The 19,896-nt window shown below is 30.9% G+C and overlaps 1 protein-coding gene across 1 annotated transcript; it reads left to right on the top strand.

Moving 5' to 3' along the window:
* The first annotated feature begins 2,717 nt into the window (after window positions 1-2,717).
* LOC126694879 (cyclic nucleotide-gated ion channel 4) lies at window positions 2,718-11,659 on the top strand. Its single transcript, XM_050391402.1, has 7 exons — window positions 2,718-3,375; window positions 4,562-4,777; window positions 6,437-6,750; window positions 7,221-7,329; window positions 8,464-8,700; window positions 10,668-10,754; window positions 10,911-11,659. Exons 1-7 carry the CDS (start codon window positions 2,803-2,805, stop codon window positions 11,424-11,426), a joined length of 2,052 nt encoding a protein of 683 aa, XP_050247359.1. The 5' UTR covers window positions 2,718-2,802; the 3' UTR covers window positions 11,427-11,659.
* Window positions 11,660-19,896: the final 8,237 nt, after the last annotated feature.

Raw genomic sequence — 19,896 nt, 5'->3', positions numbered from 1 at the left:
TATGTTCACCTTGTTATTTTTTTTATTTTTATTTTTTTTTGTTGAGAATACTAAGTATTTTTTTAACACACACCTTGTATTGTTTCTATTAAAATAGTAACAATAAAAAGAAGAAGAAGAATTAAAGTGGTTGGACTCTACGGCTTACATATCCAAATAACTACATGTTTACTATTTTGAACCATGTATTACATTGAATACAATGTATACTATATAAGAATACATAGTTTGGAGTTACATTTAATGTAATAACTTTAAAATCAAGCTGGTTTTTGGTCCATTCACAAAAAAAAAAAAAAAAAAAAAAAAGAAGAAGAAGAAGAAGAAGAAGAAGAAGAAGAAGAAGAAGAAGAAGAAGAAGAAGAAGAAGAAGCTGGTGTTTGGTATTACAAACCATAGTAGGCCAAAACTATGCTCTATATTATAATATCCCTATATATATTTCAATAATTTATATTTGCAATATTGATTTTGAATTAACTTTAACAGATGTACAAAATTTATTGTTACAAAATAGACTAAGGTACATTTTTTTCTTCAAAAATTGGAGTTATTTTCATTTAGGTCATTTAAGTTTCAAAATTTTTATTTTCATTTTTCAGATTTGATTTCTTTTCATACTAGCCTTTTGTCTATTTTTGTTAATAATTTGGTGACACTTGCCATTATATGGGTGACATAACTTAATGGGTATCACTTATATGACACTTAACGGTCATATTATTAATGACTCAAAATATTTTCTTACATCAATGACCAAACTAAAGATAACCCCAAAGTTTGATACCAAAATTGAACTTTAGTCTTTATAAGTATGAAAGTTTCTCAAGAAAATAAGATAGAAATTCTTGGTATTAGTAACAAATATCATATCATATACTATACAGTAAAAAGTTAAGTCTTTACACAAAAGTAAATAATTTTCTTTTTGCTCTCTTTCTCACTTTTTTCTTAACAAATATCATATCATATACTATATAGTAAGAAGTTATGTCTTTACAAATTGTGTTTGCTCCAATGTGAACATCCTCCATTTTCTTCCTTTATATTTCTTATTTACATTATCAATTTCCATTCATAAGAATACACAATGAATATGCATTTGTGTGCTTACAAGGTTTTCCCGTAGAAATTGATTACAAAATATATATATATATATATATGCAGGTATAGTAGGTTGATGTTTACAATATATGTCAATTTCGGATGAGAATCAATTAATTTAATTAGTTCTTAGCTTAACTTCACCAAGAATCTCCTTTTCAAAAAAAAAAAAAAAAAAACAAACTTCACCAAGAATCTACTTTATTCATTGTGATATAAGTGATCTAGATTTTATCATGTCATTAACATTTTACACATATATGTACTAAAATAGTGTTAGTAAATGATTATTTAAATTATTGTTGATGTAGAAAAATCTTAATTTATTATTTTCACAATGATGAAATAGGGTTCTAAGGAAATTAAAAAATAATAATAATTAAGAACTCCATGATCCAATTACCCTAAGAACTCTAGTGATTTTGACAACATCCTGTATTAACTTCCTCTAACATTCTTAAGGCAACTCCACCATGACTTTTTTGAAATCCTATTCTTCCATTTTAGATAAGTGCATTAAATATTGCCATTTCATCAATAGTTTAAATAGTTATCAAAATGGTGATAGTCAATATTTTTTAAAATGTAATTGATGTGGCAAAATTTAATCCATTGATTTCAAAATGGATGGATAGGATCTAATAAGTAATAATTGTACGGTAAAGTTACCTTTAAAATTTAGTGAATCATAAATCCAACTAATTGTGGGCCTAGTTATTGTTATATTGCTATTTATGAGGAGATAATTGATTTGATTTTTCTCCCCACGAGATTAGAAGAAGATGAAAAGCTTTAACCTTTGAGAAGATGCTACGTCCATAACATTTTCACAATAAATTATAGGTAGTTAGTTATTATTAGTTCAAATTTGAACCTAACACTAAAATTACTTTTTTACCCCAACAATAACAACCAGTAACAACTTGCCACTTAAGATTTATCGTAAAAATATTGTGAAAATATTGTAGATATAACAAACCGTATGCGTACAAACAAACTTAATCAGATTTCTCTTAACCTTTAGCTCCCACATTTTGGATATGACAAATCGTACGCGTACGGACATGCTTAATCAAATTTAATATTACAATCAATTTTACAATAATGAGAAAAAAAAAATGTCCCAACCCAATCACATAGGTCAGTAAATTGTAAATTACATGTGCAGTTAGACTGGTGTCCTAGGAGAAATTATAGTATGCTTCCAGAATACTATAAATGCGTATTCTTTCCTCTCACATTAAATGGTGGGTTCCATTAATTAAATTCATAGTGGGACCTACCATTTATATGAGAGGAGGAACTATGCATTTATGGTACTCTGAAAGTATCTAATAATTTTCCATGTCCTAGAATTATTTTATGAAAAATATCTGTAAATACCTTCTCAAATATAGAATGACATTGAAGTTCAACTCATAAATTTATCATAAAGTAGTAGGAAATTAAAATGCCAGATTGGATCAAAATTGGAGGGCAATCTGGTACATTCAGTAGACTTTGTCATTAACTAGTACTTCCTATCTTCGCCGGGTTCCACCTCTCCGCTCCAATTATTGAGTTTTTTTTGTACTTAGTGAGTTAGTTCTATTCCACACTACTCTAAAAATCTCTGCTCAATATTTTATTTCCCTTATAAAAAAAAAAAACCACCTCCCTCTCTCTCTCTCTTTCTCACCAACCAAACACCGTCTCTCCATGGCTAGTGAGCAAGAAATCTCACATGCTTCACACATGCACCACATGACCGATGATGACAACAGCAATAGTGAAGAAGAAGAATTAGCATCAGAAGAAGAAGAAGAAGTGGATGATGAAGATGACGATGAAATTGGAAAAGAAAGCTCTCGTGGTGCCTGTGAAAACATGTACTTCATGTTCGGGTCTCGTCGGAGGGGAAGGTGGTCATGGGGACAAGTCTTGGACCCAAGAGCCAAATGGGTCCAAGAATGGAACAGGGTGTTCCTCCTCGTGTGCGCCACTGGTCTCTTCGTAGACCCTCTCTTCTTCTACGCTCTCTCTATAAGCGACACGTGCATGTGCCTCTTCATAGATGGGTGGTTCGCCATCACAGTCACCGTGCTACGCTGCATGACTGACGCTTTGCACGTGTGGAACATGTGGTTGCATCTCAAGATGGCCAAGCGGTCCTTCGCTGTGGAAGGAACTACTGGGCTTAGAGACACCAATGCTCGCTCTGTGGCTCTCCACTACTTGAAAGGCAAGAAGGGATTTTTGTTTGATCTCTTTGTGATTCTTCCTCTACCACAGGTGAGAATTTCGTTAGGTACACCCTTTGTTCAATAATAAAAATATATAATTGCTATCGTTGTCGTTGTTGTCATTATTACTGTCGTCGTTATTGTCTAAATAAGTAAATAAATTTCATTACAAGTAGGATTTTTAGTTGCCACCAATTACCATTTTTTTTTTTTTTGGTAAGGTAGTGACTGTGTTTGTGTTTGAGAGGATGACAAGTGTGTGACATGAGTTATTTTATCCATGCAGAACAACCCTCTTACAGTGCAGTCAGACATGTGATGTGTCTGTGTCTTTTCCTCAATCATTTTTAACAAGGGTAAAATGGAAATATGAAAGTATATAAATATATGTGAGGATTAAATGTTGTGTATAGAAAAATAAAATGATAAAATTACAACTCTTATTATAAAAATTTATAAAATAACATTAATTACAATAAATATTATTGTTGCCACCTCAAAATATAATAAATAATATAATTATTTAGTGTGTTTTTGAAAGTTGATATTTCATATTTTTATAATAAAATTTGTAATATTTTAAAATTACTTGGTTTGAAATGGTTTTGAGTGCGAGTCTTTGTAATAGGAAATTATTTTTAATTTCACTCATACACCTTCTTATTTTATATAAAATTATTAGCAGAAAATGAAACACAATTTATAAAATTAAATACAAATGATTTATCTCTAGTTATTTATTATTATTTAATGTATTTTGTGATCTTGTGTGCATTGAAGAAAACAATGGACGAACTCTTAGAGAATTTGTACTGAATATCAGGAAATTACTAGAAGATCTATATTTACAGATAAAATTTAATCCTGAATAAATAAGTCCCGTAAATTTCAAGTTTTTTTTCCCAGAAGATTATAAACTTCAAGTTAATTAAAATTATTCTCTTAAATACTAATTTGAATCCTAAATATCTCCTTTAAAAATACTAAGAAGTATAGATTGAAGACTTTTAGTCTAATTAATAACATGCTTAGTCCTTCATTATTTTGCTCTTCTGCATATGTATGTGTTTACTTCTAGTAAATGTATATGTAGTGTTTGTTGATGCAGAAGTAGAAATAGGGAGAGATTTGATGATAAATTCCTTCAATGGTTTTGAGACACTGCCTTTCAACCCCATAATTCAAACATATTAATATGCTTTATACTTCTAACAAAATAATGAACAATATTGCAGTTTGTATTATGGGTGGCGATTCCCTCTCTGCTGGAAAAAGGAGACGTTACCACCGTGATGACAGTGTTCTTAATCATCTTTCTGTTCCAATATTTACCAAAGATCTACCACTCAGTCTGTCTCTTGCGTCGAATGCAAAACCTCTCTGGCTATATTTTTGGAACTGTTTGGTGGGGAATAGCCCTCAACTTGATTGCGTATTTTGTAGCCTCGCATGTAAGTTGATCTTTTCAGGTGCAGTATCTTACTTTTAGTTAAAGTTATAATCTTTTTAATTTGGCGCTTAGATTTTACGGAATATCTACCATGTCTTTGATTAGATTTAGATTAGCCTTTTGCTTAAAGATTAAGGGGAATATTCTTATCCATTTAAATCCCCCCATTCCCTCGAATTTTTAACAAAATATATCACATTTATTAGTTTTGTACTTTTATTATTATATAAAAAAAATTGTACTTTTACTAAACTTTATCAAATAAAAACATGAATATTGGACAAAAACCAATCAGAACACAAAAAGGTAAGACTTGAATTTACTTTAATAAACTTAACATAATAATTTTTACATTTTTTTTACTATTGTGATAATATTTATGGTTGATATACAATAAAAATGATGTTAGTAAATGGATCCATATGAAAATGATAGTACACAATAATAACTTTCTATCTTAACAAACTGTAATAAAAAAAAATAAAAAAATATATGGTGTCTTTAACATTGCTTTATTTTTAATTTTTTTTTTAATTTTTTTAACTTACATTACATTGATATCTTTACCTTAAAATAAATAAATATAAATATATAATTGTGAAATTTGTTGTTTATAAGGCTTCAATTTTTTCTTTATAGCTAGAAACAAGAAGAGGCCAATTCAACCGACAAAAAGGTAAAAAAAAGATAAACAAGACACTAAGAAAAGTGACACAAAATAAATGATTCTCAAGGGGTAAAGGTACAATTGGGATGGACAATGAAGCATGTGAAGGGAAACAGTTTCCCCTTTGCTATGACTTGCCTATTAAACAAATTGCGTTAATTAAACAAAATAGTCAAATAATATTGTGTGCCTTCTATCCTAAGCAACCGTGCCAGATTGTCTTGTATTGATTCGAAAAGGACCAAAAGGTTGATGGAAAGGCTAATAAATATTTATTTATAGAGGGGTTCATCAAACTGTTTAAAAGCTCATCCGTTATGTATCTTTTATATTGTTTTATGTCTATTTAGTATGAATTTCACATCTTCCTTCTGTACTATTCCCCTATATTTAAAAAAAATAAAAATCATCCGTTATGCATTTTTTATAATGTTTTATGTTTATAGTATGAACCTCACATCTCCCTCCTCTATGGTCTACTTATCTTTAAAAGAAAAAGAAAACGAAAATCACTAGAAAAGTTTAATATATGAAATTCAATTGTCATTTTGCAATTATTCTCTGTTGAACTCTTGAAAATAGGAACTAGAGTCCAATGGCCTTAGCAAAAAAATTCAATGTCTTACTAAGAATCTGCATGTGTGTGTAACTGTATATGTTGAGAAATTTAGGATTTAGTCTTATCATTGTGATCCATTACTATTAATTTAGGTAACAATTCAACATAGGAAACATGATGTAGCACCTTTTTCTCTTTTTGATAATCTTGAACCATGTAGAACTATTATGGAATAAATTCATGGGTTCAAATCATAAAGTTTATATCAAAAATTTTTTTTTTTTTTTAAATTGCTTTTTTTTTTTTTACGAAAATATTATAATTTTGGAATATCCACTTCTTATATCAAACTCATTCCCAGAGAATTAATTTAGTTATTTTTAAATATTAGAAGTTGATCTCTCAAGCTCAAGTTCTTCAACCATATGTGTCAGGCTGCAGGAGCATGTTGGTACTTGTTGGGAATCCAAAGAGCAGCAAAGTGTCTGAAACATCAATGCAGAGCAACAAACAGTTGTGGTTTGAGAATACTATCTTGTAGAGAACCTATATATTATGGAACAACACGCATGGTGAGCGATAGAGCTACGGTGGCTTGGGCAGAGAACAAACAAGCAAGGTCTGCATGCTTAGAAAACTCCCAGAATTATGATTATGGAGCTTATCAATGGACAGTTCAACTCGTTACAAACGATAGCCGCTTGGAGAAGATACTTTTTCCTATCTTTTGGGGCCTAATGACTCTTAGGTACTATTCTTTTGCCCCCTTCTTTACTACTAGGTGATAGTGTCCTTTCTTTTTCTTTTTTAAATTTCTTTTCATTCACGATTTGCTTGTGAAGATGAAGCTTGTTATCAATTTCATTTCTTTATGAATATAATAATTTCACGTTTTATGTACTTCATGACAAAAAATGGCGCATAATCGATTATTTCAAGCATTCCTTGAAATAGTGGTATCATCATGACTTTATACCCTAAAGGTTTGGCTTATTCGCATTGCTTTTTAGCCTCTCAAATCATCTGTGTGTTTTTGGCTTATGTGCGTGGCTTTTCATACGTGGACACAAATTTAGGATAGGCATTAACTTGTTTCAAGAATGCTTACTTTTTCAAAGCATTTCTTTATTTTATTTTATTTATTTGTTGAAAATTTTTATTATGGTAAACTAAATCAACCTTTGAAATCATTAAAATAATTTTTTTCGTTATGAGCAGCACCTTTGGCAACTTGGAGAGCACTACAGAATGGTCAGAAGTTGTCTTCAATATCATCGTTCTAACTAGTGGACTCCTTTTGGTGACTATGTTGATTGGAAATATCAAGGTAATGTGAAAGTTTAACTACATGCACAGTAAGTTTTATATAGTTTTTATATTGATGTTGCATCATTTAGTTAAATTCTATTGCAACTGGTAAAGTCTCTGATGGTTGTATAAGAGATCTACAGTTCAATCCCCGTCTACACTAAAAACTGATTGGTGTCTTGGTCTGAAAAAAAAATTCTATTGCATGTTATATTTTGAAGATCAATTATTTTTTTTATGTCCTCTTTATTTGTAAAATACCATAATAATCACATCAATAACTGTCTCATCTACAAAATATTAAAAATAAATTTTATTTATATTATTGACAAAAAATTAGCTTATAGATTGAGTAATAAATAACATTAATTAATACAAAATTTGATTTTTTTTTATGAGATACAAAATTTAATGTTTGTGTTAGGAGTACAGCAGACTTGTAATCCAGTGTGAAGATTTCCAAAATATTAAGAAGTTATTAATTGGATTAACAAAAAAGTATACCAAATATAACTTAATTCAAAAATATATATATATATATATATATATAAAATAATTTATATAGAATTGTGAGCTTAGAACATCATTTAAATAACGTTTTTTTGTTTTTATTTTTTTATTTTTATAGATTTTACAACAATTGAAGATCCATTGAATCTATGGGTTATCAAGAAACCTCTTCTAAATTGAAATTATGTCATCATTTGTGAAGAGGATATATTGTTTAAATATTGTTTAAATCCTATCATATTCATTGAAAAGAAGGGCATCTTATCATAACATTATAAGACCTTTTTTTTTCTATCCTTATGATAAATAGGAGATGGGGGATTCAAAGTTCAAAGTTAAGTTTGTTTTTATGAAAAAATCGAATAATACCATTGATTCACCAGACTTTTTACAACTTCCTAATTGAATTAGCTAATATATAAACATGGTGTAGGTAAAATTGATGACTTGTTGACTTTAAATTTATGTGTCAATGGGGAATAAAGATGATTATTTATGAGTAAAAATGGGAAATGTTAGTTCACTATTTACCCATTGAGTTGAAGCACACTGCAGCGATCAGTACCTAGTTATTTGGTTATGATGATTATGATGATAATTGATAACCATCGGCACAATCTTATATGTATGGCTATGTATGCAGGTGTTTCTGCACGCAACTACGTCAAAGAAGCAAGCAATGCAATTGAAAATGAGGAATGTAGAGTGGTGGATGAAGAAGAGGCGCTTGCCTCAGGGATTCAGGCAACGAGTACGTAACTATGAGCGGCAGCGATGGGCGGCAATGCGTGGTGTTGATGAATGTGAGATGATTCGGAACCTCCCTGAGGGCCTTAGGAGGGACATCAAGTACCATTTGTGCTTGGACTTGGTTAGACAGGTAACTTCGTATCAATATCTCCAACACCAAAATATTTCAATTGAGTTTTCAGTCTACTTTTGTGTTGCTAATATTTCTTGAGAAAAATTCCAAAAATCATAATAATAATTGCATTCTATATTAAACCAACCTAGCCTAATATTAGCTTACACAAAAGTTAAACCAAAATTGAACTAAAACTTTTTTGGAAGACACAAAATCTAGCACATACATTAAATTTTGAAGTTCTTTAAGGAGTTCACTACACAAAAGCTAGCAATTATATTATATTAAAATGGGGAAAAACATTTTTCTCTCTCTATGTTTGACGTAGTTCACAATATCCCCCTTTATCTTTGAAATCAACCAATTTTTCCTTTTATATTTGAGAAATGTGCAAATACCTTTAATCAATTACTTTTTCAGTTAAATCCAATGAAATTACAATGATTACAAATGCAATATAAAAAAACAAGAGTGCAATTTTCAACTTTTTCTCTTCCTTATGGTGTTCAACTAATAATTTCTTCAAAAAATTTCGTTAGATTTAACTGATAAAGTAACAAATTGGAGGTATTTACATATTTTCCAATTTTAGAAGGAGAAATTAGTTGGTTTCAAAGATAAAATGAGGAATTGTGAACTATCCTAAACATAAAAGGTGAAGATGCTTTTTCCCTATTAAAATTTTAAAGTTCTTAAAGGAGTGTGATATTTTTAGAAGAATAAGTGTAAAATAGTATTAAAACGAGTCTCACGGTTGAGAATATAAAATAATTTTAAAATTATCTTTATAGATAAATGAGCCACTTTTCTTTTTCTTCAATTATTAGGAACAAATGTGTCACATTATCCCTGTGTTTGGTTGCAAATAGAGGAAGAGAAAAGAAAATAAAGGACTAAAAGAAAAAAGAAATGATAAAGAAAGAAAAAAGAAAATGTTTCCTTTGTATATGTTTGGAAGTAAGGAGGGTAAGGAAAAAAAAAGGAAAAAAAAAAAAAAAGTAAATGCTTACCTTAAATTTGTTTCGTTTGCAAAAGAAGAAAAATGTGTTTTTTTTTTAATACTTTTATACCCTTATTAAGTGGACAAGTGAGTAAAAGGCTCATAGGCAAAATTGTAATTTTGAAAGTAAAAAAAAGTCAAAAAATGCGGCTAATCTTCCCATTACACCTGTCTCTCCATTTCTGCCCAATTTGGGCGGATTAGAAAAGGTGGGCCCGGTGGATATTATTTGCTTTGTCTTCTCTCTTCTTCAACCAACCAAACAACAGAAAAACAATCCCTTCTCTCCTCTTACTTCCCTTCCAAACACAACATAAAATTCTACATGATAATTAAGATGAGTTAAGTTTTTTATAAATCACTCTTCTTTTGGATTTAAAATCAAGAAGTATCTCTGAAAAATATTTTGGGACATGGCAAGGATAAATATAAAATCATATAAATTTATTCTATTTGTTTATATTATCAATTAATCTTTTATCATGTCATTGAGAATTGAGAAGCATTCATCCATTTCAAATCTTAAATGAGTTCAATAAATTCACATATAATTTAAGCATATTATATAAATTATAATAATTTTATTAAAAATGTTTTTAAAGAATTTATAAAGTTAAAATTGTTTATAAGCCATAAAATATGTATGTGCAACCTACTGACCCAACTTGATCCATGTGGGTTGGGCTGAGAATTTTTCAACACAACAAGGCCAGATTGGACTGAAAAAACCCTTCTCGATCTCAAGGCCAGGTTGCGTCAAGCCCAGGTTTGCATTACATTTCTTGCCGTTCTAGTGTACCAGTGGGGTGTGGCACAATAAGGCCGAACTAAAATGAGCCGTTAGCAAAACTAACAGAATCTTGGTCCTAACGCATTAAAAATAAAAAATAAAAGGAAGAAGAAGAAGAGTAAAGAAAATATAAAGGTAATGATTTAAATGTGCTAAAGAGCAAAAGTGATAAATTCCTTGATTGTGTTTCAGGTGCCATTGTTCCAGCACATGGATGATCTGGTCCTAGAGAACATTTGTGACCGCGTGAAGTCCCTCATATTCACCAAGGGAGAAACAGTAAGTTCCAAATTCATTTTAAAGTTTTGCATATCAATATTAATATACTAAAACGTATAAAAATTAATTAAAACAAGAATTGGAAGGTTAAAGGTCAGTTCACTCGGAACATTGTTGTAGATAAGATAAGATAGCTAACTCATAAGTTTCTTGTAGATAACAAGAGAGGGTGACCCAGTTCAAAGAATGCTATTTGTAGTAAGGGGCCACTTACAAAGCAGCCAAGTGCTTAGAGATGGGCTTAAAAGTTGCTGTATGTTAGGCCCTGGAAACTTCAGTGGGGATGAGCTTCTTTCATGGTGCCTAAGAAGACCCTTTATTGAAAGACTACCACCATCTTCATCAACATTAGTCACTCTTGAAACTACTGAAGCATTTGGCCTCGAAGCCGATGATGTGAAATATGTTACGCAACATTTTCGGTACACATTTGTGAATGAGAAGGTTAAGAGGAGTGCTAGATATTATTCACCTGGATGGAGAACTTGGGCAGCAGTGGCAATTCAATTGGCTTGGAGGAGGTATAAGCACCGGTTAACGCTAACCTCTTTGTCATTCATAAGGCCTCGAAGGCCGGTGTCTCGGTGTTCTTCAATGGGAGAAGATAGACTCCGGCTCTATACGGCTTTGTTAACTTCACCAAAACCAAATCATGATGATTTTGATTTTTGATGTCAATATTCAAAATCTGTATGGTTTGTGGATTCACTTTGATGATTTTGATTTTTGATGTCAATATTCAAAAGCTGTATGGTTTGTGGATTCACTTTGATGATTTTGATTTTTGATGTCAATATTCAAAATCTGTATGGTTTGTGGATTCACTTTGCTTGGCAAAGAATAGCTTTGAGTTGGGCTAAAAGTTTATATAAGCTATGTACTTCCTTTACTTGGGGAAGGTGTTATGTATTAGGTGTTGGAAATTACCCAAATACACTTTCTGAATCACAGCATATTAAGATGTTATTGTAAAGAAGTCACATACCTCCACGGTTTGATGATGAGCACCCCATGTAAAATCTTGAGAAAGATCCCCTGTTTTATCAATTGACCATGGCTGCAAGAAGAGAGACTGGCTTGTGTGTGTGGGAGGAGAACTGCTATCTACCCTAGTATAGGATGAAGAGAGATGGAGAGAGACTAATTTAATGGACCAATTACTACTTTATAAAGGGTGAGGGTAAGAATTTCCTCTTGGGCCCAAAATATTCGTCCATCCTTTTATGGGCCCAAAAACAAAGAGAGAAAATAGAGGCTAACATTCATATACTTAAAATGACCATATTAATCCATATAAACCATAGAAGTACAATGCTTATGATATTTTCACAACAAATCATAAATGATTAGTTGTTAGTAGTTTTAATTTGAACCTATAGAAAAATTACTTTTTTGCCACACCAATAACAACTTGTAACAACCTGTCACTTAGAATTTGTTGTGAAAATGTTGTGAACATAACATTTCTCTATAAAACAATGAGTAAATAAAACATTAGATAGAACAATGGAAAAAAGAGAAATGATATGTCCACAACATTTTCACAACATTTTTATAACAAATCCTAAGTGAGGTTATTACTAATTATTATTGTTGGGACAAAAAGGTAATCTTAGTGTTAGGTTCAAATTGAACCAATAACAACTAACCACCTGTAATTTGTTGTGAAAATATTGTAAATATGTTGTGAGCATAGCATCTCTCAGGAAAAAAACAAGGATAACCCCAAATCCGCCACAACCTTTCTTAATGAAGTTGTATGGAGAGTAGGCTTGTTACATGAACTCAAATTCAAGAAAAAGCTTGAGGTCGGCTAAACCTACATGCATGCACCCAGCCTAGACAAAAAATGTCGAAAAGAAGAAAGTTCATTTTGGTTCTGTTATGGATGCTTGATTTATATGCAGCAAACATCTTGGCTCTAGCAGCCATTTTGGACTTTTTCTTTAAAGAATGGGTAAAATGCAAAACTGATACTCTAAGTTTATTCAGATTTCATTTCAGTCCTCTAACTTTGCTTTTGTTCATTTCAATCCTCTAATTTTCAAGTTTATTCAATTAAGCATTTTCCATCAACTTTGTTATATGCTGTGGTTAATTTTTCAATTTTATAAATTTTTCTTCAAATTTTTTAAATTAAAAAAATTCAATTAATGATTGATAAGTATTTTTCAGATTTTTTTTTCAAAATTTTTTAATAAAAGTTAACGGAAATGCCTTAATTGAATAAATTTGAAACTTAGAGGATTGAAATAAACGAAAGTAAAGTTAAAGGACTCAAATGAAATTTGAAGAAAGTTAGAGGGTCAGTTTTGCATTTTAGTCTTAAAGAATTGTATCTGGCATGGTTCATACGGTCCATTGATATGGCTCTAATTCAAATTCCCCAATGTATACCTTTTATTTATTTTTAGTTCCCTGTTTGGTTTAGTAGTTGGTTGTCAATAATTAAAAGAGCAATCCATGTATATTCTGTATAGCAGAGTATTGAGAAATTAAATAAATCCTTGTACAAGTGGTTTTATTTTATTATAATATTATTATAAGGTGGGATCCATTATTTTTCCAAATAGAATTATGAACGAAAAAAATAGCACCTTGAAAAAAGTCAAGCACCACAAAATTTTCACAATTTTTTACCATAATTGTCATGTGGTAGAGTGTAATTGTTGAAGCAAAAATTGTGGGTTTAAGTTTTAGTATTGGTTAACCACTCACAGTTTGCCATGTTAGAGTTTTGATAAAAAAAATTGTGAAGTAATTTGTGGTCTAGAATTACTTATAGCACCTCCATTGTATATAACAATTTTTTCTTTCCTTACCTACATTTTTAGCCTCAAACCCAAGTTTTTTTTATACAAACCCAAATTTTAATTGTTTATGACAATTGCATTTGCATATAGTTATTTATTTACTTTGTTATTAATATCAATTAATTTTTCAAGTTTTAACCTTGTCTTTTAATCATGCCCCCTAACCTAAATCCCCGGCTCTTGCTTGTGGCTTATTTTTTGCTCTTTGAAGGAAAAATTCCCTTGAAGCAAGCTGACCCTTTTTCATCCGTTTAAAGTAGAATTGCATCACTATAAATAGTCATGGGCTTTAAAGCAATTTTAGCTTCCATTGCCCGGTGGCAACATGCTATCAGGTGGTGGCCCGATAATGGGTTAAATCACTACAATCTAAAATGAAATATTTAAATATCAATCTCATTAATTAATCTCATAAGTAGTATATACTATAAATCCTATCGGTTAAAAAAAAAACTATAAATCCCATCACTTGAATTATTTTTTTTGAGAAATATGAGACTACTAAGTCATACAAGTGTGATGTGTATTTAAGAGTTGGACCATTTTAGATATATACTACTGTCAGTTTGTTTAAGACTTTCTTTCTTCTCTCCTTGTGTGAGTGTTAAAATACTTAATATTTTCAACAAAAAAGAAAAAAAGAAAAAGAGTCATATAAGTAAATAAGTAAAAGCAAATGAAAAGAGAGAGAGAGAGAGAGAGAGAGTCCAGAATTTAATGGTTAAACCAACATACAGTAAATTAAATATGTGAATGAAAAGTAAGCAAAATTGGAATACAATTCAGCTGAGCTCATACACATGTACTACATTCATGTGTAATCACACGTACAGACATACAAAACATTATATTAATATTACAATGTGTTATAAGATATAAAGAATCATTCCCATTTGCTCCGAATCTTGTAAATCATAAGTTAATACTAGGCTTCAGTCCATTCGTTTTAGCACAAACCTTTCTACCAAAATATAACAACCAAATTTGCTCCATTGACCCGTCCCTTCAAATTCCTCTACTCTTTTCAAGCTCACTTGTCTATCATTTCCCCCAACCCATCCAACCCTTTCTTGGTCCCATTTCATTCTCTCAATGACTTCCAAGTTTAGTCCCACTCTTATTTCTCGTCCTTCTCTATTAAAACTCTTAAACCACATCACTCCATTGGCTACATTTACATCCACAACTTCTCTCCCAGCAATCGAAATCACTTCTCTTGGAAGAACAACATCCACAACTACAACATTGCCTTGATTCTAATTTTTTTCATATGCAAATATTTGTTCCCATTTTTGTTCAAGTTTCATCTCGTAATACATTGATGTACTCATTTCATTGTTCAATGTTCCATCCCTAATAAACATGAAAGGAGAATACCACTTCCCTACTACTATTGTTTGAGAGCTCGTATATGATAGTGGGAAGTTGAATTCTGGAAGGCGAGCACGAAGGGCAATGTCTAGGCCTGGTGCACAACCTAACTGGAAATTACGAGGAGTTGAGGTATGCACTTTCCACCCTTTTTTCTGAGGAAATTTGGAGCTATCCCATCTGGTGTTATTGATTTGGCAACAAAACCACTAGGTCCAAATGTTCCTCTTCCATACGGTTGAATCTCAAATTGTTGGTGTATGTTGTTGGGATCCAAAGGTTCTGGTGCTAAATCATGAACATACGTAAAGCATAAGCAGCTTCCCATGTCCTCTTCCTTGGAATTTTTATATGCTTCCCTGAAAAAAGGCAGTTTGAAGTTGATATGGCATAACCGTCCCACACCGCAAGTAACAGTGCTGCATGGTGCAGTGCGGTTTGCAGTTTTATAATAAGAAAACCACACAAACCGCACCACATCGCACACTCTCTCTATATAAATATATTTATTTATTTTTAATATTAAATATATTATTAATAGTTTAATAAACCTAGTTTTCAAAAAAAAAAAAAAAAAGGTTTGATAGTTTAAAACTTGGCCCAAAACAAAGAGAAAAATTAGTTTTGGGCTAGGTATAGGAAAAGCTCAAAATTTGAAAAATATACTGACTTCAAATTGTTCAAATTGCATCTTATACACCGTATCGCACATGTGACTGCAAAAATGAGGTGCGGTGCAGTTATGGTTTTGACTAAACTCTAAACTGCACTATACCGCATCACACGTGTGACCGCAAAAATAAGATTCGGTACAGTTATGGTTTTAGCTAAACCACACCGCAAAGTGCAGTGTTAAAAATGGTCCAAAACCGCACCGCACCGCGAACACCCCTAATTTGTGCATTATATTGTGTGTGTGTGTATTTATCCGACGTCTTAACCTGCAATTTTTAAACTCAATTTTAGTTTGAAAATTTTGGGTTGAACGTGAATGGTGGATTATTCTTTTTCGTTCTCTTTTAGTAAAGAGCGTTAGTTTTTTTTTTCAATTTTAATTTTTAACAATAAAGAGCATTTTGGAATAATGAAAAGTGAACATGAATAGCTCTATAATATATAGCAATGTTCTGAATTTCGTTTTGTTCCGGCCAAAATGGACGAAGTATTTCGTACTAGTATGCAAATCAGAATGGTACACCCCTTGTTCCACCTTGGATATAATTTTGGCCTATTTTGGTGTGTCTCGGGCGTTCCGGGTCATTTCATTAAATTCTGGCCAAAATTCAAGATTCAGTCGGTACAAAACACAACGTACTCTTCTAAAACAAAAATGCACAGCAAAGCTAGAGCTAACCAAATCGGAGAGAGAGAGACTTCAACGTTAGAGAATTAGAAAGAGAGGAGTTAGAGAACTAACGCCATTGTTGGAGTTGAAACTATTGTTGAAGGCCTTTCCAATTTTGGTCAGCTCCAAGTTGGAGCTAACTAAAATTGGAGAGAAAGATGAGATGAGAGAAGGTTTAGTCATCAGACTTTTGAATAGAAGAGAAGAGAGATAGAGAATTAAGAAAAAAAGATATTTTTGAATATATAGTGGGGATGAGACTTGGGGTGTTGAAATATTGGGATTCGCGGTGATAGGATAAGACTAAAAAATGCTAGTGCCATACAAAACGTTATAATTTTTGTTACAATTCACTGCATGATAAGTTGTGAGTGGTGAAGATGTGGACTTTCATGAATCTACTAATTTTCTTTTACTACTCAAAACTCACCATGTGATGAGTAGTGACAAAAATTGTGAAACTTTTTGTGACACTAGCATTTCTTGATATGACTTAGAGAAATAATTGAACATAGGGAAAACATGTGACTATTGAGATAGAAGAAGAGAAAGAAAGAATTGACATGGGGTGGGGACGGTGAGAGAAAAAAGAGAAATTAAAAATTAAATGAATAATAACTTCTTCTTTTTTTAAGAATCTATACTGTTAATAAAAAGATTTGCTATTTGGATTTTATCATTTTACGTATTAAAATATTCTCATAAAAATTCTTAAACTCTAAAAAATAGCCCTATTATTTAATTAAATAATTTGGAATTTAAAAACACAAATAGGTTAAAAGAGTAATTTATTATTTTTTTAAAAGGGTCATGCTAACGGGTGCCTTTAAGGCAATAGTTAATAATCCATTTTAAGAAAGTTTTGACACCAGTTTTATGGAAAATGGAAAAAGTTATCAAAACATTAATTGTTTTTTTTTTCCCATAAAATCTTTTTAAAAATGGATTGTTAACCATTGCCCTAAGGGCATCCATTAGCATTTTCCTTTTTTAAAAAGTTCCTAAGTTTTAGACTTTCAAACTTTTATCGACTATCACGTATAGAAATATCCTAAAAATTAGGAAATTATCTCTATCTCACTTTTAAACATTATTTCACTAAATCCAAAATAAAAAATAAAAAACAATCTCAATGTACGCGCGTGTGACAAGTCTTGTAATAACTTATTAAGATAACTTTAGATATAATCAATGTTATTAATTTCGTTTCAAAATAGTTTCTCAAAAAAAAAAAAAAAGTTGTTTCAAAATCTGTTTTGGTTTGTTTAGTGTAATGAAATATTTTGTTTAGTGTAATGAAATATTTCGATATTAGCCTATTTTAGCATATAATTTTAAATTTTTTTGGGGTTCCTGAAATATACACACACACACACACATACTAGAGTCATCACTTTGCGCATGTGATGACACTTTTTTATTTTGGGTTTAGTGAAATAATGTTTAAAAGTGAGATAAAGATAGTGTCATAATTTTTAGAATTTTTCTTTACATGAGAATTGATAAAAGTTTGAAATCTTAAAACTTAGGAACTTTTAAAAAAATAATAAATTACTCTTTTAACCAGTTTGTATTTTTAAATTTAAAATTATCTAACTAAAAGATATAAGTATTTTAAAGAGTTTAAGATTTTTTGTGATCATATTTTAGTACATAAAATGATAAAACCCGAATAGAAAATCACCATATTAATAGCATAGATATAACATAAAAAATGTTATGAAATGGATAAAAAAATTAAGTGAATGTTTTCACTTATTACTTGCGGCATTCTTGTAAATAAAGAAGAATCTAGGAATATTTTCTTAACTTGAAGCTTCCTAGAAGTTTCCTACTCTCTTCACTACTTGACACGTATTTTTCCATTCATTTTTTTTTGAGAGAGTTTCAACCTACGACGTCTGCTCCTGATAATAGCTATTTATTATCAGATCAAGACACCAATCAGTTTTTTGGTGTAGGTGGGGATTGAACCCTAGATCTCTTATACAATCATCAGAGACTTTACTATTTGAGTTAACTGGAACCCACTATTTTTCCATTCATTTATTCTTTCCTTATCATCAAAAAAGATCTCCTCCTTTTTCCTTCATATACTACTCTGGTTTTATTTATTTATTTATTTATTTATTATTATTATTATTATTAATTTTTTTTAATGCATTCTCTCAATTTTTTAGTTTAAGAAGAATCAAAGTTTCATCTGTCTTAATGCTTCCTCACACCAAGCAAGCATTGGCAAGAGCCCAACAAGCCTCTAGCAAAGGAAATTTCAATGACAAAGAAGCAGTGGTTCAAAGATGAAGCTGAAGGAGAAACAATGGCTTTAGTTTAGATCCAATTGAAGGGGAAACAGTGTGGCTTTGTGTTTAGACCGAGCAAGAAGACAAAGTAGTTAGGTACAAGAAGGGGGAAAGGAAAAGGGAAAAAAAATTAGCCAAAATTCATACTGGTTGAAATTACCCGAAATAGACCGAAACGCCTGAAACTAAATTCTATTCCAGGTAGAACATAATGTAATACCAAAAGGAGAGAAATTCCTCCCGTTTTAGCCGGAATAAATCATTAACATTAGATATAATTTATATAAAAAAAACATATATATCCAAAATGATTTACATTGCTACACTGAAATTGTCTGGCTCTAAAATATTCTAATTAATAGACAAACTAAAACGGTCACCGAAATGAAATTCAAAACACTGATATATATATATATATATATATATATATATATATATATATATATATATATATGGAGATATAAACACATCCAATCTAAGGAAAGGAGCTAAGCTAGCACTATAATAGTCTTGTACTTATTGTACATATCTCTCGTTATATTTGATATTAAATTATTAATACTAGTGTAGACACTCAATTTTGCACCCATAATTTAATCTTGGAAGATGGCTAGAGTGACCATTCATATACTCCAAAATTTAGAATTGCATTACATGCATTGATTCATTTATTGCATATCATAAAAATGATCTTGAGATTCTAACGGTCGCGATGGTATGTCCGATTTCCAAATCGGACTGTCAGATTGCAACATATCACATGATCAAGTTTTCATAGTCTGCATGCATTTTGTTTGGGTGGAGCAGATCACACATGATTAATACAAATTAATTTTGATTGGTTAGACAATTAAAATTAATTACATAATTTTGTGATTGGTTGTTGGTTAGTGTAAAAAACAGGCCTGCTTGCATTAGAATAAAGTGGATAATTAGATAATAAAGAAGTTGTGGATAATCAAGTCTTTTTGGAATATTTATCTACAAGATAATTATCATTTTAAAGACCTGAATATCAAGAAAAATGGATTAATTTTTAGAATACGGATTAAAAATACGTTTAGGTATGATTCTTGGCTCAAACATCCTCAAAAAGGGAGTCCAAATTGGACCAAAACTCAAACGCGAACCTGGCACCCAAGAGGGCCATTCGGCACTTCCCAAGTGCTAATTGGCCCAAATTTTCGGCTCGGCCTAGGGACTTCCTGATTGAGATAAAGCCTATCTTTTTTGACTTTTTAGAGATAAGGATGCATTCCAATTCATATATGATCTCATTCAGCATCCCAACCTCTATAAATAAGGGAAAC

Source organism: Quercus robur, chromosome 8 (genome assembly GCF_932294415.1).
Source record: "Quercus robur chromosome 8, dhQueRobu3.1, whole genome shotgun sequence".
NCBI classification, from domain to species: domain Eukaryota; kingdom Viridiplantae; phylum Streptophyta; class Magnoliopsida; order Fagales; family Fagaceae; genus Quercus; species Quercus robur.
This window is presented reverse-complemented; position numbering and strand designations above follow the sequence as displayed.